Raw genomic sequence first — 22,967 nt, forward strand, 5'->3', positions numbered from 1 at the left:
ACTCATTCAGTTCTCACACCAACTTTATGAGGTATGCACTACTATCTCCATTTTACAGATGAAGAAACTGAGTTACAGATTAAACAACAAGACCAAAGCCACGATTAGTAAGTAGCACAGTTGGGTTTCGGCCCTGGACAGGCTGGCTCTGGAGCCCATGTCTTTTACCCTGTGCTGCATTGAGACACAGGTAAAGACCTGTGTCTCTAGACCATGCCTTTCCCTTTGAACCTTTCTCATGCATCCAGCAGCCTATTTTTTCATTTACTTAGATTTATTGAAGATACCTCAGCCCTTCATTAGCATCACCTCTACCACCATTGAAAACCTCTCCTCTCAGGGCATCTGGCTGGCTCATTTGGTAGAGCATGTGACTCTTGATCTTGGGGTCATGAGTTCTACCCCCATTTTGGGGGTAGAGTTTATTTAAAGATAGATAGATAGATAGATAGATAGATGACCTGTTTTGGTTTTTTTTTTTTTTAAAGAACAAAAACAAAACTTCCATTCTCAGAAAGTGGTACCATCATCCTCCCATTTGTTCAAACCAGAAACCCAGGAATCATCCTTAAGTCTGCTTTCCCTTCACAGCCAACTCGGCAACAAGCCACTTTGGTTCTGCTACCACACTTCTTAGCATTTCTTAAATCTTCTCCATTGCCATCCTAGTCCAGGCCACCAGCACATTTGCTCCTCAATCCATTCTCCATAAATCAGAAAGAATTTTTTTTTTTAATGTAAGATTGTGTCACTTCCCAGCCTAAAACTTTCCAAGGGCTCCATTATAAAGAGGAAGGAAGACTGTATACCACAGTGTACAAGGCCCTACTTACATCAGTAGTTTCCATCCTGGTTGGGATCATTATCACCCCTACCCACTGATAGACATTTGGACGTGTAAAAGAATTTTGTTGTCAAGATGCTTGGGAATGCTACAATAGCGGGTGAAGGCACACAGTGAAGGGGGCTTGGCTAAACACCAGAAGCAAAGTACTGCCCCAGATGCCCTGGCTCCCACCTACTTATCTAGTCAGACTTCTAGATTTCCAGCTTTGGTAGATGGTATTGCCATTGAACAAGGTAGGGAGGGAACTCTGAGGAGAACAGTTCTGGATGGGGAAAGTGATGAGTTCTCTCAATAGATGGTAGTCTGAGGTGGTTGTAAGATGTTTGGTTGGAGACATAACATTACTCCCTGGGTATATTAAGGGCAGGGCTAGCTTTGGAGGTGCATAGTTAGCAATCACTTCCACAAACATGGAAACTGGAAAAGGGGGTAAGACTCACCAAGGAGATTGGTACTTGAACTGGGAAGTGTATCTAGATTGGAGCTCCTGGGTTGACAAACAAATTTAAGAGCCTCACACTGGTATTGCTTTATTTCCTTGTTTAATTAGCTTATGAAAGCTAAGAGACGAGTTTTTACTTTTATTAATTGAGAAGCAGATTTATGTGTCATAAATTATTTTGCCTTCAGTTTGAATGATTTGACATTCCTTAGCTCTTTGGGTAAGCCCTGGCATGGAGAATTGCTCAAAGGAACTTGTTCAGAATATAGACAGGTCTGTGAGACCCAAGAACCTCTGCCTGGTATCTTTGTTGGTGTCTATCCCGCCCAATATGGGGATTGTGATTGATGCTCATGGACATTTCCTGCCCCTTTGTGTGCACAGCTTGGCTATTAGACCATTGAGGACAAGATGACTCTTCCTTTAGAGGCAGGAAGCTGGAGCAGTGCCTCCTGTCTTCAGAAGATGCCCTTAGGAAATAGAGCAGTATTACTGAGAAGGAATTTGGGGGTGGGGGGAACAACCTTATATATAGCTAGAGAAGCCATATACATCTTCAGGTCTTATCGTCTCATCTTCCAATGGCAGGAGAGAGAGCACAACTTTTGTTTGTTGTACTTGTCTTTTTCTTAAACGATGAGTTTCAACCATTGCTGGACATAAGAATCACCTGGGAGCTTTTAAAAATACTGATGGCAGGTCTCCATCTTAGACCAATTAAATCATAATCTGTAGGGATAAGGCCCAGGCATGGATATTTTCTAAAAGCAGCCCAGATGTTTTTAAAATGCACCCCAGTTTCATGGTCACTACTCTGGACATTTGGTATTCAAAGTGTGGTCTGCAGAGACCAGCTCCCTTACTTGGGAACTTGTTGGAAATGCAGAATCTCAGGTCCCACCTGAGACCTTTCAAATCAGAATCTGCACTTTAATAAAATCCTTAAGTGATTTTTTTTGCACTTTATAGTTTGACAAGCAGTGCTTTGGGCCAGTAGTTCTGAGCAGTGACTAAACTTTAGAATTGCCTTTTTATGTGTGAAGGTTTTTGAAAGACTGTAATCTCTTTAAGAAGAGATTCTGGGGTAGAGCCCAGATACTAGTATTTCTAATTCAGGGATTCAAAAGTCTAGCCAGGGCTGAGAAGCACTGCAGTAGCCCTAACTGTCCCTGGAGTAAAGAGTAGACCTCCAGGGGTCTTTGAAAGTAGGAAATCAAGTGGAAGAAATTTTTTTTTTTTAATTAAAAGAACCACAGCTAACATTTTTCTAGCAGTTTTGTGGAGGGGCCTCGTGCAAAACAATATTGACACATTTTGATGGTTTCTCTCTTACAGGCTCAGACTGTCCAGGTTGCCGAAGTTGAACCACAGTCACAGCCACAGCCTTCCCCAGAACTTCTGCTTCCAAACTCTCTGAAGCCAGAAGAAGGGCTTGAAGTATGGAAAAACTGGGCCCAGACCAAGAATGCTGAGCTAGAGAAGGATGCTCAGAACAGACTGGCACCCATTGGGAGTGAGTGTTTGTGAGGGAGAGAGAGGGGTGGACTCTGTCTAAAATGTAGTGGTACTGAAACAGCAAGAGGATGGAATGGTAGGAAAGTGGTGTCCCTTGGCTCTGGGGGTAAGGGATCACCATCTGAAAGTATGCCGAATTCAGGACAAGCAACAAGCAGACCTGACCTGATGCAAATGAGCAGGATTTATGGTGTTTGCCCAAGACCAGGCATTTTCATACACACGAATTTCTGAAGTCAACCTAGCAGATCTGGGCAGAGTGAGTTCTGGAAGGGGATAGGAACCAGTGACTGTCTTCAAGGCCCTTCTTCCTTAACATTATGTTCATATTCTTCCTCACCTTACAGAGTGTGGATTTTGTGGGTTTTTTGCTCATTTCTTGGCCCTAATAATAATTTTGAAGGTATGTGAGGTGGAGGGGATTGTGGGAAGGAAACCCTTAGTGTAAATAGGGCATGTAGGATTATTGTCTTAGTAGGCCAGTTCTGATCTTAGATACAGGTGACCATTTCCATCCTAGCTCCCTGATGATGAGTATCTTCCTTGAGTCCTACTTCCAGGGATATGAGCAGCCAGTTAAGAGATTACTGTTGCCAGTACCCCCGTTCACCTTTCGGGGTCACCTTTGGCTTGTGTTTCAGGGCGCCAGCTATTGCGATTCCAGGAAGATCTCATCTCTTCTGCTGTGGCTGAGTTGAATTATGGGCTCTGTCTAATGACACGGGAAGCTCGAAATGGAGAAGGTGAACCTTATGATCCAGATGTGCTCTACTATATTTTCCTGTGTATTCAAAAGGTAGGAAACAGAACTTCAGAGGAACATGTTTGAGCTGTGTTCCCATTGGATATTTGCTGGTTACTTGAATTAGTAAAATGATAAGCAAGTGGTTATAAAGAAGTTCTCTTTCAACTATATGATGAATTTTTATTTTAAAATTTTATTTAAATTCAGTTAATTAACATAGAGTGTATTAGTTTCAGGGATAGAATTCAGTGGTTCATCAGTTGCATATAACACCCAGTGATCATTATATCACGTGCCCTCCTTAATGCCCTTCTCCCAATTACCCCATCCTCCCACCCACCTCCCTCCAGCAACCCTCAGTTTGTTCCCTAGAGTTAAGAGTCTCTTGTGGTCCCTCCCTGATTTCATCTTACTTTGTTTTTCCCTCCCTTCCCCTATGATCCTGTTTTGTTTCTTAAATTCCACAATATGAGTGAAATCAACTATATAATGAGTTTTTTTAATGTACTTTTTTTAAAGTCTTTGTTTTGGTTTGTTTGGTTTTTTGTTCAAGATTGTATTTATTTATTTGACAGAGAGAGAGGCAGCGAGAGAGGAAACACAAGCAGGGGGAGTGGGAGAGCAGGGAGCCCAATGCGGGGCTCGATCCCAGAACACTGGGATCATGACCTGAGCCAAAGGCAGACGCTTAACGACTGAGCCACCCCGGCACCCCATTTAATGTACATTTTTAAAAATTACAGAAGACCTAATATGTTCACTTTAAAAAAATAAAATAGACATCAGCCATAATCTCATCATTTAGAGAAACTTTTGTTAAAATATTTGTTATAGTATCCTAGAGCCTTTTTTAAAAAATCACAAAACATTTATATTATACTTTACTTTTTATTAAAGTAAACATGGTTTACATAAAAATAATTTATCCAAAACAAATTCTGGTGCTAACATTCAGCTCATTTTCTCATTGTTCCCTGCATTAACACAAAATATTATTTGAGAATCTATAGAATATAGGAGTGTAGGTAGGCTTGCAGGACATCTAAGGTGTAGTATAACAGGGAAACTTGATTTAGGACTGGCAGTTTAGGAGCACAGGGGTGGATGTCTTAGTGTGTGTGAATGCTCTTGTGGAAAAGCCCACAGCATGATGGAAGAGCACTTGCTGGTTGGGACTCACCCTGTTGCCTGGGCCTAAGAAAAGTCTGCATCCCAGTTTATTTCTCTTTCTTCCCAGTCACCCAGGGCACTGAGTGAATGCTTTACATGTTCTGTTTCATTCCATGCTCTCCCTAGTCCTGGAAGGCAGGCACAGTCATTTCCACTGACAAAAAAACCTGAGCCCCAAAAGTTAAAATACTCGCATGAGGTACTTAACTTACATTACAACTAATAAGAGTCTGGCCCCAGAGTCTGCATTATGTTTTTTGCTACCACAAGACATTGCCTTGCCTGGATGAAGTAGCAGTCACAAAATCTGTCCCATTGACCCAACTCTCCAGAGTGTTGTGAGAGTCATTTCACATGATCTGAAGTGTACTATAGAAGTGTCATATGCTGGACATTTTTGACCTGTTGTGTTGGTTTGTTAAGGAGGCAGTGATGGGTAGGGAGAGGTGATGATACTAGTAGCACAATGTTTATTTCCCCTGAAAGTTTTATTCAGGAGATTACCAACAAATTTTATTGTTCTTCTTTTAGTATCTTTTTGAAAATGGAAGGGTTGATGACATTTTCTCCGATCTTTATTATGTTCGATTCACGGAGTGGTTACATGAAGTTCTGAAAGATGTTCAGCCCCGAGTCACTCCACTTGGTAAGAGTCTTCCTAGTCCTTGGATGTCTTTCCCACTTGGTGTTAAAAAAGGTCAGCTGCTTGTGTGCCTGGCTATGATACAGCGTGTGGGTGAGGGTGCTATAAATCCTAGGTACCAGCATCAACTTCTGTGCTGCTTGGCCTGATATGGAAGGGACACTGCACACCAGACAGAGAACCTGGCTGGTCCCAGTGTGGCAAGGACACGGGGGCATGCAGGGAGTTTGGGTACTTTTTTTTTTTTTTTTGGTTTGGTTTGGTTTAATTAAAATGTATTGATTAAAATTAGAATCATTGCATTAAGAATTATGAACTGTTTCATCTGTAGGTTACTTATGTTATATATAGGAGTTTTTTTCCATGTGTTTGGATATATATATATATATTCTCCATATATCGAACATAATTTTTGTTTTACCCACATAACCACCTGAACAGCATGTGTTGGAAAGAACAGTTTTACAATAGAATGTCTGAGGTGTTTGTGTTTTGTTTTTAATAAACTTTTATCTTTTTAGAGCAAGTTTAGGTTTACAGAAAAAAATGAGCAGGACATACAGAGAATTCCCATATACTCCCTCACACACTGTTTCTTCTATTATTTAGTATCTTGTATTGATGTGGTGTATTTGTTATAATTGATGAGCCAATATTGATATTAGTAACTAAAGTCTATAGCTTTAGTTCACTTTAGGGTTCACTCTTCCTGTTCTACATTCTCTGGGTTTGGAAAAATGTATAATGACATGTATCTATAATTACAATATGATACATAAGTTTCAGGGCTCTAAAATCCTCTGTGTTCCACCTGTTTATCCCCCTCCCCCCCACATCCCTGGCAATCACTGATCTTTTCACTGTTCCATAGTATTGCCTTTTCCAGAATATCATATAGTTGGAATAATTCAGTATGTTGCTCTCAGATTGGTTTCTTTCACTTAGCAATATGCATTTAATGTTCCTGTGTGTCTTTTCGTGACTTGATAGCTCATTTCTTTTTATTGCTGAATAATAATCCATTGTATGGATGTACTGCACAATTTGTTTATCCATTCACCTATTGAAGGACATCTTCGTTGCTTCCAAGTTTTGGCAATTATGAATAAAGCTGCTGTCAACATTGCGTGCAGGTTTCTGGTGAAAGTATAGACAAATCACTGGAATAGAATAGAGAGCCCAGAAGTAGAGTCACACAAATAGAACCAGCTCATCTTTGACAAAGGAGCAAAGGCAGTTCAGTGGAGAAAGAATAGTCTTGTCAACAAATGGTGCTGGAACAACGGGACACCCACATACAAAAAAATGAATCTGAATGCAGACCTTATGCCATTCACAGAATCAACTCAAAATGGGTCATAGACCTAAATGTAAAAAGCGAAACTATAAAACTCCTAGAAGATAACATAGGAGAAAATCTAGGTGACCTTGGGTTTGGTAGTAACTTTTTGGATATAACAACAAAAGCACAATCCATGAAAGAAAATAATTGATAAGTTGGACTTCATTAAAATTAGAAACTCATGACCTATGAAAGACAGTTTTAGGAGAATGAAAAGACAAACCACAAACTGGAAAAAAAATCTTTTGCAAAACACATACCTGATAAAGGGTTGGTATCCAGAATATACAAAGAACTCTTAACACTCAACAACAACAACAGCAAAACCTGATCCAAAAAATGGGCAAAAGATCCGAACAGATTCCCCACCAAAGAAGATATACAAGTGGCAGATAAGTATATGAAAAGATGTTTATCATTAGATGTCATCAAGAAATGGCAAACTAAAACAAGATACCACTATATACCTATCAGAATGGCTAAAATCACAAATAATGGCAGCCCCAAATGCTGGATAGGGAGTACAAGAACGCTCATTCTTTGCTGGTGGGAATCCAAAGTAGTATAATCCCTTTATAAGACAGTTTGACATTTTCTTTAAAAAGTAAACATTTTCTTACCTTATGATCCAGCAGTTGTGCTCCTTGGTTTTTACCCAGATGAGTTGAAAACTTAAATCCACACACAAATATCCGAGTTTTAATCCTGGCTTTGCCATTTATTAGAATGTATGCTGCTTAAACTTTTTTCCCCCCATCAAACTAACTGGAATTAAAATAACTTTTTTTTTTTTAATTGAGATATAATTGACATATAACATACTGTTTTAGGTATACAACATAATGATTTGATATGTGTATATCTTGTATAATTATCTAGTTTAGTTAACATTCATCACCACAGAGTTACGTGCTTAACCTTTAAGAAAAAATTATTGGTTAAATACTTTTTGAGTGCCTGCTCTGTGCCAGGCAGTATTCCAGGTATAGATAATAAAATATTGTAGTGAACAGAATGGAGCTTGTAGTCTAACAGGAGGAGACAATGTGTAAGTAACCAGTTTATGATTAAGTGTCTTAAAGAACAAAGCATAGGGGAATGGAGAGTGTTAAGGGCATTAGGAGGGAGGCCTTTCTGAGGGGCTGTCATTAGAACAGAAACCAAGTAAGTGGATCACTATGTGATTTGCAAATTTTCAAGCCACGTGTGGCTATGCAGAGTTTGCTTTTTAAAAATTGTATTATGGAAATTTCAAGCACATGTAAAAATTAGAATAGATAAATGACATTCCCATCTACCCACTGTCCATGGCAAATCTTGTGTCATGTGTACACCTGTTTTTCCCCTCCTGTATTATTTTGAAGTAACTCCTACGCACTTTATTATTCATAAATATTTTAGTATGCCTGACATACCATGATGCCATCATTATACTTGGGGGGAAAAAAGATAATTCCATAATGTCATCAAAGTCTACTCTACCCTTTGTTCAGATTTCTAAGTGTCTCATAAATGTCATGATCTTGTTCATTTGAGTCAAGGTGCAGATAAGGTCCCCACATTGAAATTGCTGGTATGTCTTAGTATTTAGCTTTACTCTTTAATTTTCTCCTTGATTCTGTTTTCTTGCAATTTTGTATGGAAGAAGCTAGCCATTGATTGAGAAAGAGAGTGTGTGGGAGCGCTTGGGGAGGGAGGGACTGAGAGAGAGAGAGAATCTCAAGCAGGCTCCATGCCCAGTGTGGAGCCCAATGTGGAGCTTGATCCCACGACCCTGAGATCATGACTCAACTGACTGAGCCACCCAGGCACCCTGAAACTGGCCTTTTAAATTGTCAGTCTGATTACGTCCCCATATTGTAGTTTATTATAGTTTTCTGTTCCCTCGTATTTACAGTTAATTGGTAGTTCCATATAAAGACTTCATTGATCAGGTTTTGATTTTTGTGTTTTCTTTTTGGCAAGGTTATGTCATAGATGGGTTATATACGTCCAACTGATACCCATAATGTCTGGATCCATTCATTCTTTAGGAATTGCAAATGGTGGTATTCTGATGTTATTTCTTCTTCATTATTAGCTGAAGTACAAAGCAAAACTTTCCCTTGATCGCTCTTTGAATACGTAGCAGTATAGTTAATGGATTTTATAGGAGAGGTGGGATAAGGGCTTATTTTTTTCTCTTTGTTTAGCAGTTTTTATGGTAATGAGTTGGTTCACCGGTTTCATCCAGTGATAACCAATTCACTTTTTTTTTCTTTTTAAGGAATCATTGTGAACTAATTAATTTAAACATATTTAATTTGGTTCAGTCCATTGCAGTTATCTTTTTTGCTGTGCAAATTGTTCCATCTTTGGCCATTTGGAACCTCTTAAATTGGCTTTTAAGTTCTTTTGACGTGGCCCTACTTCCTTAATTTCTGATTTGCCAAATGTTCCAGGCTGATCTTGGACATTTTCTATTTTCTGTCTCAATGTGGAATTGGTCAGTTCTCCATGGAGACTGGTTCCTTTTAGTGGTAAATGGTATTTTAAGTAGCACAGTCTGGTTGCACAGGGGTGTTCATTGCTCCTGGGTTGGTCATTGTTCATAGGCCTTTCAGTGGGAAGAACTAAAAAAAGATAAAATAAGTCATGTTGATGCTTGCAGTTCAGATTGAGAACTATAAAGTTTTTATATGATGTCCTTATCTGCATCTCCCTTCTCCCATGCCAGGAGTCCTGGTTTTTAGACCCTAAACTTCACTTAAGTTTTGTTAAACAGTGGTTAAAGCTAGGGAAGCTCATATAAATGGCAGAGTGAAATAAACCCAAGAAAATAGCACCTCCCAAGATATGCCACTGGCCTTCCCCAAGGAGGGCTGTCTGTGCCACTCATCTGCTTCAGATATGTTTGAGGGCAGGGGAGCTTATCTCATTGCCTGTAGGCCACAGAATAGAAGAGTGGAGGCAGAGCTGCCTTGAAGAGATGGGCGTGCACTTAATGGAGTCAGAGAGCCAGCTTTGGCAGGAGCAGAGAAGAGGAATGTGTTGGGCAGAATATTTCTTTACCCGCTTCTATGAAGTGACATCCTTACTGCCTGCCTGGAGGATCCTGAAACTCCTGCAGGAGAATGCTTTCACCATGGCCTCAGTGCCTGGCACACAAACACTTGTACATTAACTGTTGAGGGAACACATGAAGGGGGCTTGATGATCAGCTCAAGTATCCTCTTCCTTTGGTGTAGACCTGGCTGCACAGGGCTTTTGAGCAAACACTGGCCTTTGCTCCTGCCCAGCTCTCAGTTCACTTATGAACCAGGGTCTTAAAGTAAAACCTTCCCTGTCGGGGAATCCTGTAATAGTTCTGAATATCATTCTCTCCTTTACCCAGAGAGGGGATGAGAATGCATTTGCTTTCTAGAGGTGGAAAATGTGAGAGGTTTAGCAAGGGCAGACAGGGGCACCCATACCAATTCTTTGGGCCCTTACACCTGAAAATATGATGCAAGCTCTGTATCCTCTTTCTAGAGAAGTATGCATACATGCAGAGTTTGATTTATAGTTGTGGGTGTTTCAGTGTTCTTTTGCCCCACTTTAACCTTGGATTAGAGGAAGAATTAACATCAGGTAAGAAAAATCAGGAACTTGTTAGAAATGTACATTATCAGGTCTCACCCCAGAAACTTGGGCTGGAACCCAGCCATTTGTGTTTTAACAAGCTTCCAGATGATTTCTGCCATTCCCTAGGGAGATTTTTCTGGTTAAACTTGTACTCTTTTGTGGTCCTTGTGCCTCCCAACTCCCATCCTGCACCTCTGAGGGCCCACCTGCCATCCTCTTGTTGTAGCAGTGCTCTATTCCTCCTAGGCTATGTCCTGCCCAGCCACGTGACTGAGGAGATGCTGTGGGAGTGCAAGCAGCTCGGGGCTCACTCCCCTTCCACCCTGCTGACCACCCTCATGTTCTTTAACACCAAGTAAGTGTTCTAGAAGCTCCATGCTTAGCCACTGCTGGCATCTGCCCAGTGAAGAGGGTGGAAACTATCCAGGTAGATACAGGAATTCCTTTGACATATATTGGAGAGCCTTTGGGCTACTGAAAGCCTTCAGCACCACTTGGCTACATTTGTGTGGTGACCATTGAGGCAGACAGCCTTGCCAGACCGCTGCCATCAATCTTGATGTGGTTCCTCCACTAGACAGTGTTTTTGGGTATGGGCCTGCCCAGATCCTGGGAGTGTGCGCAGCGGCTCCGAGGCACCAATGGCAGAGGGTAAGTCATACATAGTCTCCTCCTGGCACCCCTCCCTTTGCCTTGCTTTCACTTGTGGTACAGATACTTCCTGTTGAAGACAGTGGACCAGCACATGAAGCTGGCCTTCTCCAAGGTTTTGCGACAAACAAAGAAGAACCCCTCTAATCCTAAGGATAAAAGCACGAGTATTCGGTACCTGAAGGCTCTTGGGATACACCAGACTGGCCAGAAAGGTAGGGGCCGCAGAAACAGGTGCAACTTGTCCTGGCCTGCCCTTGTGCCTGGGGGGTTAGTGTTGAGTGTGAAGGTTGGGACTTGCTGGATAGGAATTCTCCATTCCCTTCTCCTCACCTAGAAACTTCAAACTCTTGTAGAAGCAGAGATTCCCCAGAAGTGATTGCTGCTTTTTTCCCTTCGTACTTTCCCTTCATGCCTCACACCCTTTCCCCTCCCAGTAAGTCTAGTTGGGATGGCTAGAAGCCTAAGGTTCTTAATCTGATCCTGAGCTAAGGCAGTCTCATGCCATGTTCCTGGTGGTGGGGGGTGTGTTTTATAGTTACAGATGACATGTATGCAGAACAGACGGAAAATCCAGAGAATCCACTGAGATGTCCCATCAAGCTCTACGATTTCTACCTCTTTAAATGGTGAGGAAGCTTTATGGTGGCTGGGTGACTGTATGTGTGCATGTGTGCACTGTACCTGTGTACGAGGCGTTCTTTAGTCCCAAACAGAGTAAAAACACATTTCCAAAAAGTGAAATATAGAAGCAACCTGACCGGTTTCCCTAAAACATGTGAAATGACTAGCATTGTGATTTTTATATGGTCTCCTGTCTTGGAGAGGGGAATGAAAGTAGATGGAGGCGAGTATAAAAAGGCAGCCTCCATCATGTAGCATAGTCTTGCATCTTCCTGGCCTTGACCTTTGTCACTAGCAACATCAATCTAGGGGGGATTTCTTTCCTTGGCTTTTACTCTCTTGCCCTTGCAGTTGGGCATGTCATCTTTACAGCAATGCCAGAATCATCTTTCTATGTTATAGGTCTTACGTTACTTAGATTAAAACCTTCAGTGGTTTCCATTTATTGTATAGAGAAAAGAATAATCTTAATCTTGCCGACAAGGCGTTACGTATACTCCCCCTTGGTAATCTCATGTCCTTGTAGCTCTTCTCTCTCTAGCCATACTGGCTCCTCTCCACTCCAGAGCGTCATGCTCTCCCTACCTCCAGGCCTCAGCTTAGAAATTTTCCCTGTTGGACAAGCCTCCCCTCATCGCCCCCATATTTGGCTAGTTGGCTCCTGTCCATCCCTCTTCTCAAAACGGCTTTATCAGAAGCATTTCCAGATTCCCTGCCTGTTCTTTTGGGCTGTTTCCTCTGTAGCACTTACCACTGATTTGTTATTTTTGTGTGTATTTATGTTACTGTTTAATTGTTGACTGTCTCTTATCCGTTAGCTGCATAGGGTGTGGAGTCTTGGATCCTGCTCATTTCTTGAACACAAGCCCCTAGTGCAAGCCTGGCACACAGTAGCCCTTTGATAAATCTTGAGGGGATGGGCAAATATAACTGTTAGAAGGTGGCATGTGCTAAGTGTACAGCACAACGTTGAGGGGGGTGGAGGGTGAGCCCAGGTGAGGGTCCCAGCATCACAACCAAACTAGGAAGGCAGAGTCCCTTATGTAAAATTTAGGAATTTAGTGGTTTGGGTAGAGGAAACAACATGAGCAAAATACTTGGAGAGGGAGGACCTCGTAGGCAGTGAAATTGGTTCCAAGTGGGATATGGTGGGACTCAAGTAGATGAACCCTGGCATCCCGAGGCAGGTGGTTAGAGGAGTCACAGCTGGCAGCCATGTGAGGGAGGAGCGGAAGGAAGGCAGCCTATTTCTGGCATTGGCAGTAGCCCCAAAGGAGGCCCTAGAGGTAATGTGTGTTGACTGCATGGAATTCAGTAGCTATGCCATCATACCTTCAAGAGCTGCTGTCTTCCCACCTTTTGCATATAGCATCTGTCTGGAGGATTCCAGGGTGGGAGGGTTGAGAATGTTGTGATTTTACCCAGCTCTTACTGATATATTTTTCAGCCCCCAGAGTGTGAAAGGCCGGAATGACACATTTTATCTGACGCCTGAGCCAGTGGTGGCCCCCAATAGCCCAATCTGGTACTCGGTCCAGCCTATCAGCAGAGAGCAAATGGGACAGATGCTGACTCGGATCCTGGTGATACGAGAAATTCAGGAGGCCATTGCAGTGGCCAACGCAAGCACCATGCACTGAGATCCCTAAGCCATGGTGCAAGGGAGATGATCCAGGAAAAAAAAAAAAAGGACAGACTTTCACACTAAAGAAGAGGCCTCCATTTTTTCTTTTCTTTTCTTTTTTTTTTTTTTTATTGGTGTAGTTTATGAAGCCTTTCAGACTGCTTCTGTTTAAAATGTAAAAGGAAACTTTGCCTCCTGTGCGTCACCGTAATTCTGCTGCAGCAGATTCCTCAGCCCAGGGGGGCTCTGGGTTTCCTGAAAGCCAGATGTCCTAGAAAGTTGCTGGCTGGCTTTTCTTTTTTGTCTGGAGCCTGGGGAAAGGGCTCGGACTGTTAGGAGAAATGTGGCCCCTTCCCTTACTCCAGAAAGATGGAATTAGTGACGGACCCTCCAGGGAATCTCCCCAGCTGGCTTCCACTCTGGCAGACGTCGCTGACCACAGGGGAGCCATGGTCTTTACTTTCTTCATGCTCAGACATAAACTTAGCATCTTAATGGAAGGAAAATGAGGGGAACTTCAATTATGATTTATTAAAGACAATTTCTATTACACCCTCCTTTATGACAAGTGACATTTTAGATGTTAAAGTAAAAACTTTACCATGCCTCTTTTTTTTTTTTTTTTGGCCTAACATTGAGGCCTTAAACCTGAGGCTCCTGTGCCTGATGGAATTCTTGTAACATACACTTGTGTATCATATAAAGATACCACTCTGTTTCTCTTATGTATTCTTAATCTAGTTGTTTATTAAGAATGACAAGCACGTCTTTTCAACATGCTAGTGAACATCGCCTCTTTATTTGGGAGGAGCCTTGCGGGCGAGTGGAAGCAAAGCCTTGCCTGCTAGTTGAACGGGTCACGGTTCTGTGGGAGGGGGCAGCCTCGGGAACACCTAAACTTTGTGGCTCCACGGCTAGGGCGTTCTCCGCGCATGCGCTTCCTCGATAGCCCCGCCCGGGAGGCGCACGGGTTCCGCCTACTCGCGCTGCGTCCTGACGTCAGTGACGCGCAGGGCGCAATGACGATATCGGCGGGTTTATATTGGCGCGGTCCAGAAGGCTGAGGCCTCTGCGGCGCGGTCTTCGGACACACGCGGCTTTGCCCGGCGCTGGCCATGGCCGACTATCTGATTAGCGGGGGCACGTCCTATGTGCCAGACGACGGGCTCACGGCACAGCAGCTGTTCAACTGCGGGGATGGCCTCACCTACAAGTGCGGGCCTAGCTGGCTCACCTGGGCGAGGAGAGGGGCGGCGCGGTGGACTGGGAGGCCGGGCGGGGTTTTCCGCTGAGCCCGCTTCGACCCGGGCATGGGAGACAGGTTCTGGAGAATCCCCCACCCATCTCTGGGACTCGGTTTGATAGATCTAAAGTGGGGAGGGATGGAGGAGGCATCTTGGCAGTGCTTGAGATTTCAGTCTAGAATCTCCGTTCTCTCAGCACATGGAGTTGTCAGGGTGCCAGGGTCGCTGGTGACAGCTAGGTGGCAGAAAAGGTCCCGTCTCCATCTCCACTTTGTGATTTGTCTGTCCTGCTTGTGACAAGGGCTAGGTCAGTGCCCTCTAGGCCCAAATGCCTTATGACATGATCTCTGGGGATGGAATCTCGGGCCGCCCTAAGCCTGAGCCTTACTCCCAATTCGCTCCCCTCCCCCGTAGTGACTTTCTCATTCTCCCTGGGTACATCGACTTCACTGCAGACCAGGTGGTGAGTATGGCCAGAAATTGGGTCCTGAGCATCAAGGTTGGGTAAGGTACTTGTCTTCCCTGGTCTCTTGGCTACCACAGCAGATTGGGCTTGGGGGTGGATTCTGTGGAATAGTCTGATTGGCATGCAGGTTATACAGGGCACCTGTTTTATGGGGGAACTGGCACCACCCTGAGGCTTTTATGAGGTGCTTTCCCACATGAGCTGGCCGTATTTCCTCAGGACCTGACTTCTGCTCTAACCAAAAAGATCACTCTGAAGACCCCACTGGTTTCCTCACCTATGGACACAGTCACAGAGGCTGGCATGGCCATAGCAATGGCGGTGAGCATCATGGGGTGTAAGGACAAAAGGAGGGGCCTCACTCACACTCTTCCCCAAAGACATACATAGTCATGCTGCTCTTTGTCACTTTTTTGCTATCTTCTGTTTATCATGCAGCTTACAGGTGGTATTGGCTTCATCCACCACAACTGTACACCTGAGTTCCAAGCCAACGAAGTTCGGAAAGTGAAGGTCAGAAGGGCAAGGATCGTGGTCAAGAGCTCCTGGGAATTGCACTGAGGCGGAGTGGGGTGGAAGTGGGGGATTTGTTCTCCTAATTTAGGATCCTTTTTTCACCTCTTTGGGGCTCAGTTCCTGAGAAGAGCCTGGGACCCTGTGTCCTAAGGCAAGGGAAGAGGACCAGGTGGATAGTACCGACAGCCCACCCATGTTTACTATCCCTGGGTTCGAATTGTGATTTGGTCCTGTGGTACTGCCAGAGGGGGAGCTGGCATAGACCCCAGGCTTCAGACCGGTAAAGATGGTCCAGAAATGTTCTTTCTCACCATCCCTTCCAGAAATACGAACAGGGATTCATTACAGACCCTGTGGTCCTCAGCCCGAAGGATCGAGTGCGGGATGTGTTTGAAGCCAAAGCCCGGCATGGATTCTGTGGTATCCCAATCACCGACACGGGCCGGATGGGGAGCCGCTTGGTGGGCATCATTTCCTCAAGGGACATAGATTTTCTCAAGGAGGAGGAGCATGACCGGTTTTTGGAAGAGGTGGGTTCTACTGACAAAGGAAAACCAAGCTCTGGCGGCCAAGGCTTAAGATGAGGTTTCTGTTGCCTGAATGGCATCTCTGGGGGCCTCTGCTGTCCAGAAAAGATGAATGCCCAGCCAAGTCTCTGACCCTTTCATGGGGTTCCTGCATCCCTTCCCCACCAGAAGCTCTCATTCTGCCCAAGTGTTTGCCAGCATGCATGCTGGGTTGCCACTCCCAAGGCGGGGGCAGTGCTCAAGGACCAACATCAGCCTCCTCTTTTCTCTAGTCACCGCTCTGGCGTGGCCCTTCTTTCTTTACTATGTAACTGCATGTTCTCTGCACCACTTTGTCCTTTTACTCCATTTTCACCCATGCCACTGTATTGCTGCACTGGCTGTTGGCTTCACTTGAGGAGGGTGGTTTGGGTGCAGGTGTGTGATCGTGGTGGTCTGTGGAACCTCACCCGAGTTAGGGCAGGGTGCGTTGGGAGGTCTGGTCTCTGGGCCCATCTGACAGCTCCCCTCACTGCTAGATCATGACGAAGAGGGAAGACTTGGTGGTAGCCCCTGCAGGCATCACACTGAAGGAAGCAAATGAAATTCTGCAGCGCAGCAAGAAGGGTGAGTTCTAGAGGCGGAAGGGTTCTGGAACCAAAGACCAGGGTTCTGATCTATATACCTTCCCTACCCCAGGAAAGTTACCCATTGTAAATGAAGATGATGAGCTGGTAGCCATCATTGCCCGGACAGACCTGAAGAAGAATCGGGATTACCCCCTGGCCTCCAAAGATGCCAAGAAGCAGCTGCTATGTGGAGCAGCCATTGGCACTCATGAAGATGACAAGTATCGGCTGGATTTGCTAGCCCAGGCTGGTGTGGATGTAGTGGTTTTGGTGAGCTCTTGCACAGGCAGGGTGGGGCAGTAGGGACAGCTGTCATACCAGGCTCACTGCGACTTTCTCCCGGTCCCAGGACTCTTCCCAAGGAAACTCCATCTTCCAGATCGACATGATCAAGTACATCAAGGAGAAATACCCCTCTCTCCAAGTTATCGGAGGCAATGGTGAGGCAAGACTGGGTACCAGAGCACGTGGGGCGAGAGTCAGGGGAGCTAGGCTCCCACTCAGACTTTCACACAAGCCTTTCCCTGTTCTTCACCGTAGTGGTCACAGCTGCTCAGGCCAAGAACCTCATTGATGCTGGTGTAGATGCCCTGCGCGTGGGCATGGGCAGTGGCTCCATCTGCATCACCCAGGAAGGTAGGAAATGCTTCAGCGGGGCCCTCAGAGACCCTGGCTTCAGCAGGGCCTTCAGCCCCATAGGGCCCAGAACCAAGCGCCCTTGTGGGAACCATACTGAGTCCTCCAATAGGGGCAGTCCCAGGGCCAAAGAGGCCCTTTGGATGGGTGACATGCTGGAAGACGAGCTCGTCATTCCTCACCTGCCACTCCCTCCCTGCCTAGCCTGGCCTCCTTGCTCCTGCTCTGCACCCTCTCTAAACTCTGGTCTGTTTGTTTTATTTAGTGGCTCCCAAGATCCCTCCAGACATAAAGTCCCACAGCCCTAAATGCCCTTCTACTGTCAAGGGCTGCTATAGTAAGTCCAGCCCGGCCCACTGGCCCGGCCCAGCTGCCCACTGCCCGGCTGCTTGGTTGACTGTAGCTGTAGCCTCCCGGGGTTTGTGGTGCTGATGGGTGGGCAGGGCAAACTGAATGACAGACCATGGTTTTGGGGGCTGCTGGAGAACACAGCTCCTTTCTCTTCCTGGGGTGCTTGTAGGGCAGGACCTCCTTCCCAGGTAGGCCCTAGTCGGCCCACATTTCCTACAGTAGGCACAGCTCAAGGACCAACAAGCCCACTCTTCCTTCCACATGACCACTCCCCTGATCTTGCCCAAGCTGCCAAGGACGCTGGAGGATGGGGTGGGCCTCTGGGTACTAACTGCACGGTGACCCGCTCCCCCCACTTGATACCAGTTGGGTGGGGCTTTTCCCGGCTGCTGACTGCATGTGCCTGAGGCTGCCCTGGGCCATCCACACATGCACGCGCACATGCAGGGTTGAGTGGAGGCCATCACGACTGAACTGTTGAAGGCAGATGGGGCCGCAGCCATTCCAGACATGACTCCTTCTCAGCCAGGCTGCAGTCCTGGTGCAGGTGTAGCGGAGAGCTCCTGGGTGCTGAGTTACGGCCTCAGGGTCCCTTGCCTGTCCCCACTAATTCCACCCACCCATCTGTTCCTCCGTTTCTCAATAGTGTTGGCCTGCGGGCGGCCCCAAGCAACAGCAGTGTACAAGGTGTCAGAGTATGCACGGCGCTTTGGTGTTCCTGTTATTGCTGACGGAGGAATCCAAAATGTGGGCCATATCGCCAAAGCCTTGGCCCTTGGGGCCTCCACAGGTGAGGCCCAACACCCAGGGAGTCTGGTGGGATTCCTTCCTCAGTGCCACTCAGAGTCTGTTCCCATCACTCCCATTTGTCCATAGTCATGATGGGCTCCCTCCTGGCTGCTACCACTGAGGCCCCCGGCGAGTACTTCTTCTCTGATGGGATCCGGCTAAAGAAATACCGTGGTATGGGTTCTCTTGATGCCATGGACAAGCATCTCAGCAGCCAGAACCGTTATTTCAGGTGAGACAGGAAGGTCAGTTATCCTATATTGACAACCTTGTACTGCTAGCCTGCCTCATCCATGTTTTGACCTTGATGAGGTCATCCTGACTCTCCCTACAGTGAAGCTGATAAAATCAAGGTGGCCCAGGGGGTATCTGGGGCTGTGCAGGACAAAGGGTCCATCCACAAATTTGTCCCCTACCTGATCGCTGGTATCCAGCACTCCTGCCAGGACATTGGTGCCAAGAGTTTGACCCAAGTCCGGTAAGCCTGGGGAGCTGGGACATGGGTGGAGGAGCTCCTTCGGGCCAGGTACCCACCACTGACATTTGCCCCTCTTCAGAGCCATGATGTATTCTGGAGAACTCAAGTTTGAGAAGAGAACATCCTCAGCTCAGGTGGAAGGTGGTGTTCACAGCCTCCATTCGTAAGTGACCAACCCTATTGTACCCATCTACCCTTGGGGCAGGTTTCTGCCATGCCTCCTTCCTCCTGCCCCCACCTCAAAGCTGGTTCTTCTGCTTACAGGTATGAGAAGAGGCTTTTCTGAAAAGGGATACAGCATACCCCCTCAGTTTTTCAATAAAAGTTTGAAAAAAAACCAAAACAAGTGATGCTTTATCTTTGAGGTCAACAGGCAGGTGTGGCGGCCACTACCACAGATGCACACTAACACGACACTCACTGGTATTCATAAGTCCCTCCTGAGGCAGGTCACAAGGTAGGTCTGGCCCGCTCTGCTCACAAGGGTTCGGTCTCACATTGTGGCTGCTTAGGACAGGTCATGGAATAGTCCTTGGGGGCTTTGGACTGGCACCCACAGGGCCTCCTGCTTGGCCACACGGGACCAGGCTGAGACCCACATATATATTCTCTAACTTGAATCTCCAGAGGCCCTTGTGGAGAAAGCACTGAGGGCCCCTCAACTCTGCATGAGCCAGTGCACAGATCCGCACTGTGGAACAGGTGCCTAGACTGCATCCGGCCTCTAAGAAGTAGTCTAAGTAAAAAGGGGAGTGCCCTGGTTTCTTCACAACTTCCCCCGCCCCCCCGAGAGCCCAGTGAGCCAGCAGCTCCTCCTGGCCAGCAACATACCTAGTACAAAATGGGAAAAGTGGATTAAATTATTAATTTGCTGGCAAGAAAGACAAGTGTTACAGTGCCAAAGGGGAAGGGCTAATGAAAGCATTTTGCACAAAGTGCCAGGACCCTCCTGGACAGGTTAGGTCAGTTCCTGTTGGCTCATTCTGCTGCCCGTGCTAAAGATGTGAGCACCGTCCCTCCGGACGGAGGGATAAGAGCAGCTCCTGTTACTCGGCCTTCATGACACAGGAAGTTGAAAGTGGCACAGGCATTGGGCTGCAAAGAGAAAGCCTGCATCAGCTTGGCAGGGGTAGGCCCGGCCCTGCTCCGCGCTCCGAGGGGCAGGACTCACCGTGTCCTGCACTTCCGCCGCGATGCCCCGCCGCCTCAGCGCTTGCAGCACCTGGGGCTGCAGCCGTTGAGTCCGGTCTCCCGTGCCCACCACAACGATCTCTGGGGAAAGATGGCCAGGGCTGGGCTACGGCAGGTCTGTGGGGAGGCTGGGGCGGGGAAGCACCTCAGCCCTCCCCTTCTCCAGTACCTATTCGGGGCTCCAGCAACCAGAAGAGAGAGAAGCTTTCCTCGGTGATGTCCAGGTGAGTTCCTACCTGTGTTGGGAGGAGGCAGGTTAAACAAGTTCGCGCAGTTTCCCCCACAGAACCCTTACCTGCGCCACAAAGGGGCAACGGAAAAGCCCAAGCTGGCCAGGGACAGAATCGGGGGGCAGGCCTGGGACTCGGGCCCTCCGCGGCCTCGCTGCTCACGTTCCACTGCACCACCGAGTGCGGGAGCAGCGCGCAGGGCCCAAGCACGCGATTTCCGTTGACCATGAAGCCGCGGCTACTGTAGCTGTCGATATACATGGACTGCGGGGACTCGCGCTGCAGCAGAGAGATGCGCGTCCGCTGGTACAGCTCGTCGTCCGCCGGCGTGAGCCGATGCCCTCGCCGTGGGGCCCTGCGGAGGGGGTGTGCTCAGGGTCTAGGGGCCAGGACGAGCCGGGCCGGGATCGTGGGGCGGGGGGAAGCTCGTCCTGGGCTCACCTCAGCAGCTCGGCGGGGGACCAGCGTGGCGCGGCTGGCGCTCGGCACAGGCCGCGAAGCACGAACGCGACGACCATGGCGGAGCGGCGTGCAGGGAGGCCGGCGCTGGGTCAGCGCGGTCGTGGCGGAGCCCACCGCAGCGCGCCGACAGCGCCCCCTGTGTCCCGGAGGGCACCGCGCGGGTCGGCTGCCCCAGCGCGGGATTTTGAAGGAGCCGGCCGGTGCCAATTGTCCCAGGAGGGCCCGTCCCCCAGCGCGGCTCCGGTGTCTGCACCTGCCGCCCGCCCCGCCCCAGGCCCCCGTAGACCGTCCTGGGGGAGACAGACACCTGGTGGCGTGGCCGGCCTCAGAGCGCCGCCTGGGCCCCCGCCGCAGTCTCGTCCCCGGCTCTCGGCCATTACGCAGGGCTCCCGGGGCCTGGGGCGGGGCGGCCGCGCACCTGGTCGAGTCCCGCACACCTGGCCAGGGCGTGGGGCCAGCCTTCAAGCCCCTAATCCCAGGCTTTGGAGCGTCGGGTTCTCAGGGCGGGGCGGCCGGCTCAGGTTTCCCTCGCTCTCCCGCGAATCACGCCCCTCCCCAACCGTCACCCGCGCGACCGTTGGCGTCGCCGCCGCGCGCCTACCGGGGCGTGGCTGCGCGTGGATTGGCTTCTCGGGAGCGCGAGGGGGCGTGGCTGATTGGTTTCTCCTTAAAATGGCTCCGAGTCTGCGCCCCGAACAAGCGGAAGGGGAACGCCGTGGTAGGGCGGTTGTACCTGTCCGGGTGTGATCGACCCGGCCGAACGGGACCAGATACTGAACTAGACAGCGGCTGGAGCATCGCCCTGTCGTCGCTCACTCTGCTCGCGGCCCGAGAATTCCCCGACCCCCCGTCTTGAGCCGAATCAGAGGGCCTACTGGCGCGAGAGTCGCTGGCGCCCGCGCGGGTTTCGGGCATCTCCGCGTCCCCACCGTGTGGTGGCCTCAAGAGAACGTTGACGCGTCTGCTACCCACGGGGCCGGGTGGGAGGGAGGTTCGGCACAGCGGAGGACGTTCGCAATGGATTCCCGGGGGTCCCGTCGCCGCCATTGGACACCACCCCCCCCTCCCCGCCCCAGCGCTCCGGGCGCTGGCAGAGTCACGGGACAAAGGGCCCTGGGTGCGGGGGTGTCCCCGAGGCGAGTGCGCGGGTTTACTTCCTCTCCGGCCCCACGAGCGAGCCCGTCACTGTACCGGTGGCCTGGCTTCATGGGACCAACGGGAGTAATCCTACCCTGCGGATCTAATCCGGATCGGGACCGGTCCCAGGGGAGGCCCGTACCAATCTTCCTATTGTTTTGGGGCCCAGGTGAGCGCCTCGTTCCCACCACACTCGGCTTTACCACCCACTCCTAGGTCCGTCTTCTGGTACTGGGAATGGGGGAGTTCTGATCTGGCGCCAGGGCAAGGGACCACCACCCTTCCGGGGTTATCCCCCTCCCTCGCGCCCACGGCTGGACAGCGGGCAACGGAATCCCAAAAGCAGCTGTTGTCTCCAGAGCATTCCAGCTGCGCTTGGATTTCGTTCCCTGCTCTCCTGCCAGAGCAGCGTCCTGGCCTAGATGGGGTGGGCCAGCCCCTGACCCCCAGACGTACTTTATTTGGGTCGCTCTGGTCTCCGGCCATTGTCTCAGGTGCGCCCTGGAAATGGTGGGCCTAGACGTCGGAGAGCCAGGGTTGTGGTCAGCTCTGGAACTTGGAGTAGCATTGGCAAAGGAGATTGGTTCCAGGGCCTTCGGACAGGGTTGCAATGGCGGTGAGTCCCACAGGGCAGGGCCACCCCAGCCCGCAGCTCGCTATAGATAGCCTTTCACTTCCTGGGGAAAACCCACCCCAACCGTCTTCGTGTACCGAGAGTAGCTGAAGTCCCCAGCTTGGCCTCCAGCCCCCAGCCGTTAGTAGCTGTCCCTGGGTCATGCGACTGCTGAATGGAAAGCGCTTTGGAATGACACGATCACTCCCGTTGAGTGGGCACCCAAGAAGCCATCGGGAATGTCGTGTCCGCCCAGTGCTCTTTCGGCGATCCCATCAGGGCCTTGCAGCCCTGGCCCAGGAAGGGGTCTTGCCAAACTTCCTGCCCCTAGGATCCCCTCCTTTCTGAACTCTGGGCACTCTCACTGCTCCAGAGCAGTAATTACGGGTTTCCTGCACTCTGTGCTGTGTCAGGTTAAATCTCCATTAAAGAAAATAGGGCAAAGGGGGATTTAAGTTAGATTGTAGTGAAAACATTCCGGTCGTGGGACAGAGGGAAGAACTTTCTCTCTGT

At 48.5% G+C, this 22,967-nt stretch overlaps 3 protein-coding genes across 5 annotated transcripts in view; 2 read left to right on the plus strand and 1 right to left on the minus strand.

Annotated features, from left to right (window-relative positions):
- QRICH1 (glutamine rich 1) overlaps positions 1 to 13,981 on the plus strand; it is a 48,036-nt gene extending 34,055 nt beyond the window's left edge. For both annotated transcript variants that reach the window (XM_040628836.1, XM_008703801.2), the window contains exons 4-10: positions 2,625 to 2,802; positions 3,446 to 3,600; positions 5,251 to 5,365; positions 10,554 to 10,662; positions 11,022 to 11,173; positions 11,497 to 11,587; positions 13,030 to 13,981. In XM_040628836.1, coding sequence (XP_040484770.1) covers positions 2,625 to 2,802; positions 3,446 to 3,600; positions 5,251 to 5,365; positions 10,554 to 10,662; positions 11,022 to 11,173; positions 11,497 to 11,587; positions 13,030 to 13,222 — 993 coding nt within the window. In that variant the 3' untranslated portion in view covers positions 13,223 to 13,981. The remainder of the gene's footprint in view (positions 1 to 2,624; positions 2,803 to 3,445; positions 3,601 to 5,250; positions 5,366 to 10,553; positions 10,663 to 11,021; positions 11,174 to 11,496; positions 11,588 to 13,029) is intronic.
- Positions 13,982 to 14,229: 248 nt separating this feature from the next.
- Positions 14,230 to 19,185, plus strand: IMPDH2 (inosine monophosphate dehydrogenase 2). 2 transcript variants are annotated; one of them, XM_008703802.2, is made up of 15 exons: positions 14,230 to 14,419; positions 14,865 to 14,913; positions 15,136 to 15,237; positions 15,355 to 15,429; positions 15,756 to 15,962; positions 16,478 to 16,565; positions 16,638 to 16,837; positions 16,917 to 17,007; positions 17,108 to 17,203; positions 17,469 to 17,540; positions 18,201 to 18,344; positions 18,431 to 18,575; positions 18,678 to 18,821; positions 18,901 to 18,984; positions 19,086 to 19,185. In XM_008703802.2, the coding sequence occupies exons 1-15, from the start codon at positions 14,322 to 14,324 to the stop codon at positions 19,105 to 19,107; spliced, it is 1,617 nt and encodes a 538-aa protein (XP_008702024.1). In that variant the 5' UTR covers positions 14,230 to 14,321; the 3' UTR covers positions 19,108 to 19,185. The 2 variants fall into 2 exon arrangements, with proteins under 2 accessions (XP_008702024.1, XP_008702025.1); XM_008703803.2 differs by lacking the exon at positions 17,469 to 17,540 and having other exon boundaries at positions 14,232 to 14,419.
- A 482-nt stretch (positions 19,186 to 19,667) lies between these two features.
- On the minus strand, positions 19,668 to 21,200 carry NDUFAF3 (NADH:ubiquinone oxidoreductase complex assembly factor 3). The gene is made up of 5 exons (XM_040628837.1): positions 20,684 to 21,200; positions 20,405 to 20,597; positions 20,182 to 20,248; positions 19,993 to 20,093; positions 19,668 to 19,916 (listed from the first exon to the last, which is right to left on the minus strand). The coding sequence occupies exons 1-5, from the start codon at positions 20,758 to 20,760 to the stop codon at positions 19,800 to 19,802; spliced, it is 555 nt and encodes a 184-aa protein (XP_040484771.1). The 5' UTR covers positions 20,761 to 21,200; the 3' UTR covers positions 19,668 to 19,799.
- Between the last annotated feature and the right edge of the window lie 1,767 nt (positions 21,201 to 22,967).

The sequence above is a fragment of the Ursus maritimus genome, unplaced genomic scaffold (assembly GCF_017311325.1).
Source record: "Ursus maritimus isolate PB19 unplaced genomic scaffold, ASM1731132v1 scaffold_14, whole genome shotgun sequence".
Taxonomy (NCBI): domain Eukaryota; kingdom Metazoa; phylum Chordata; class Mammalia; order Carnivora; family Ursidae; genus Ursus; species Ursus maritimus.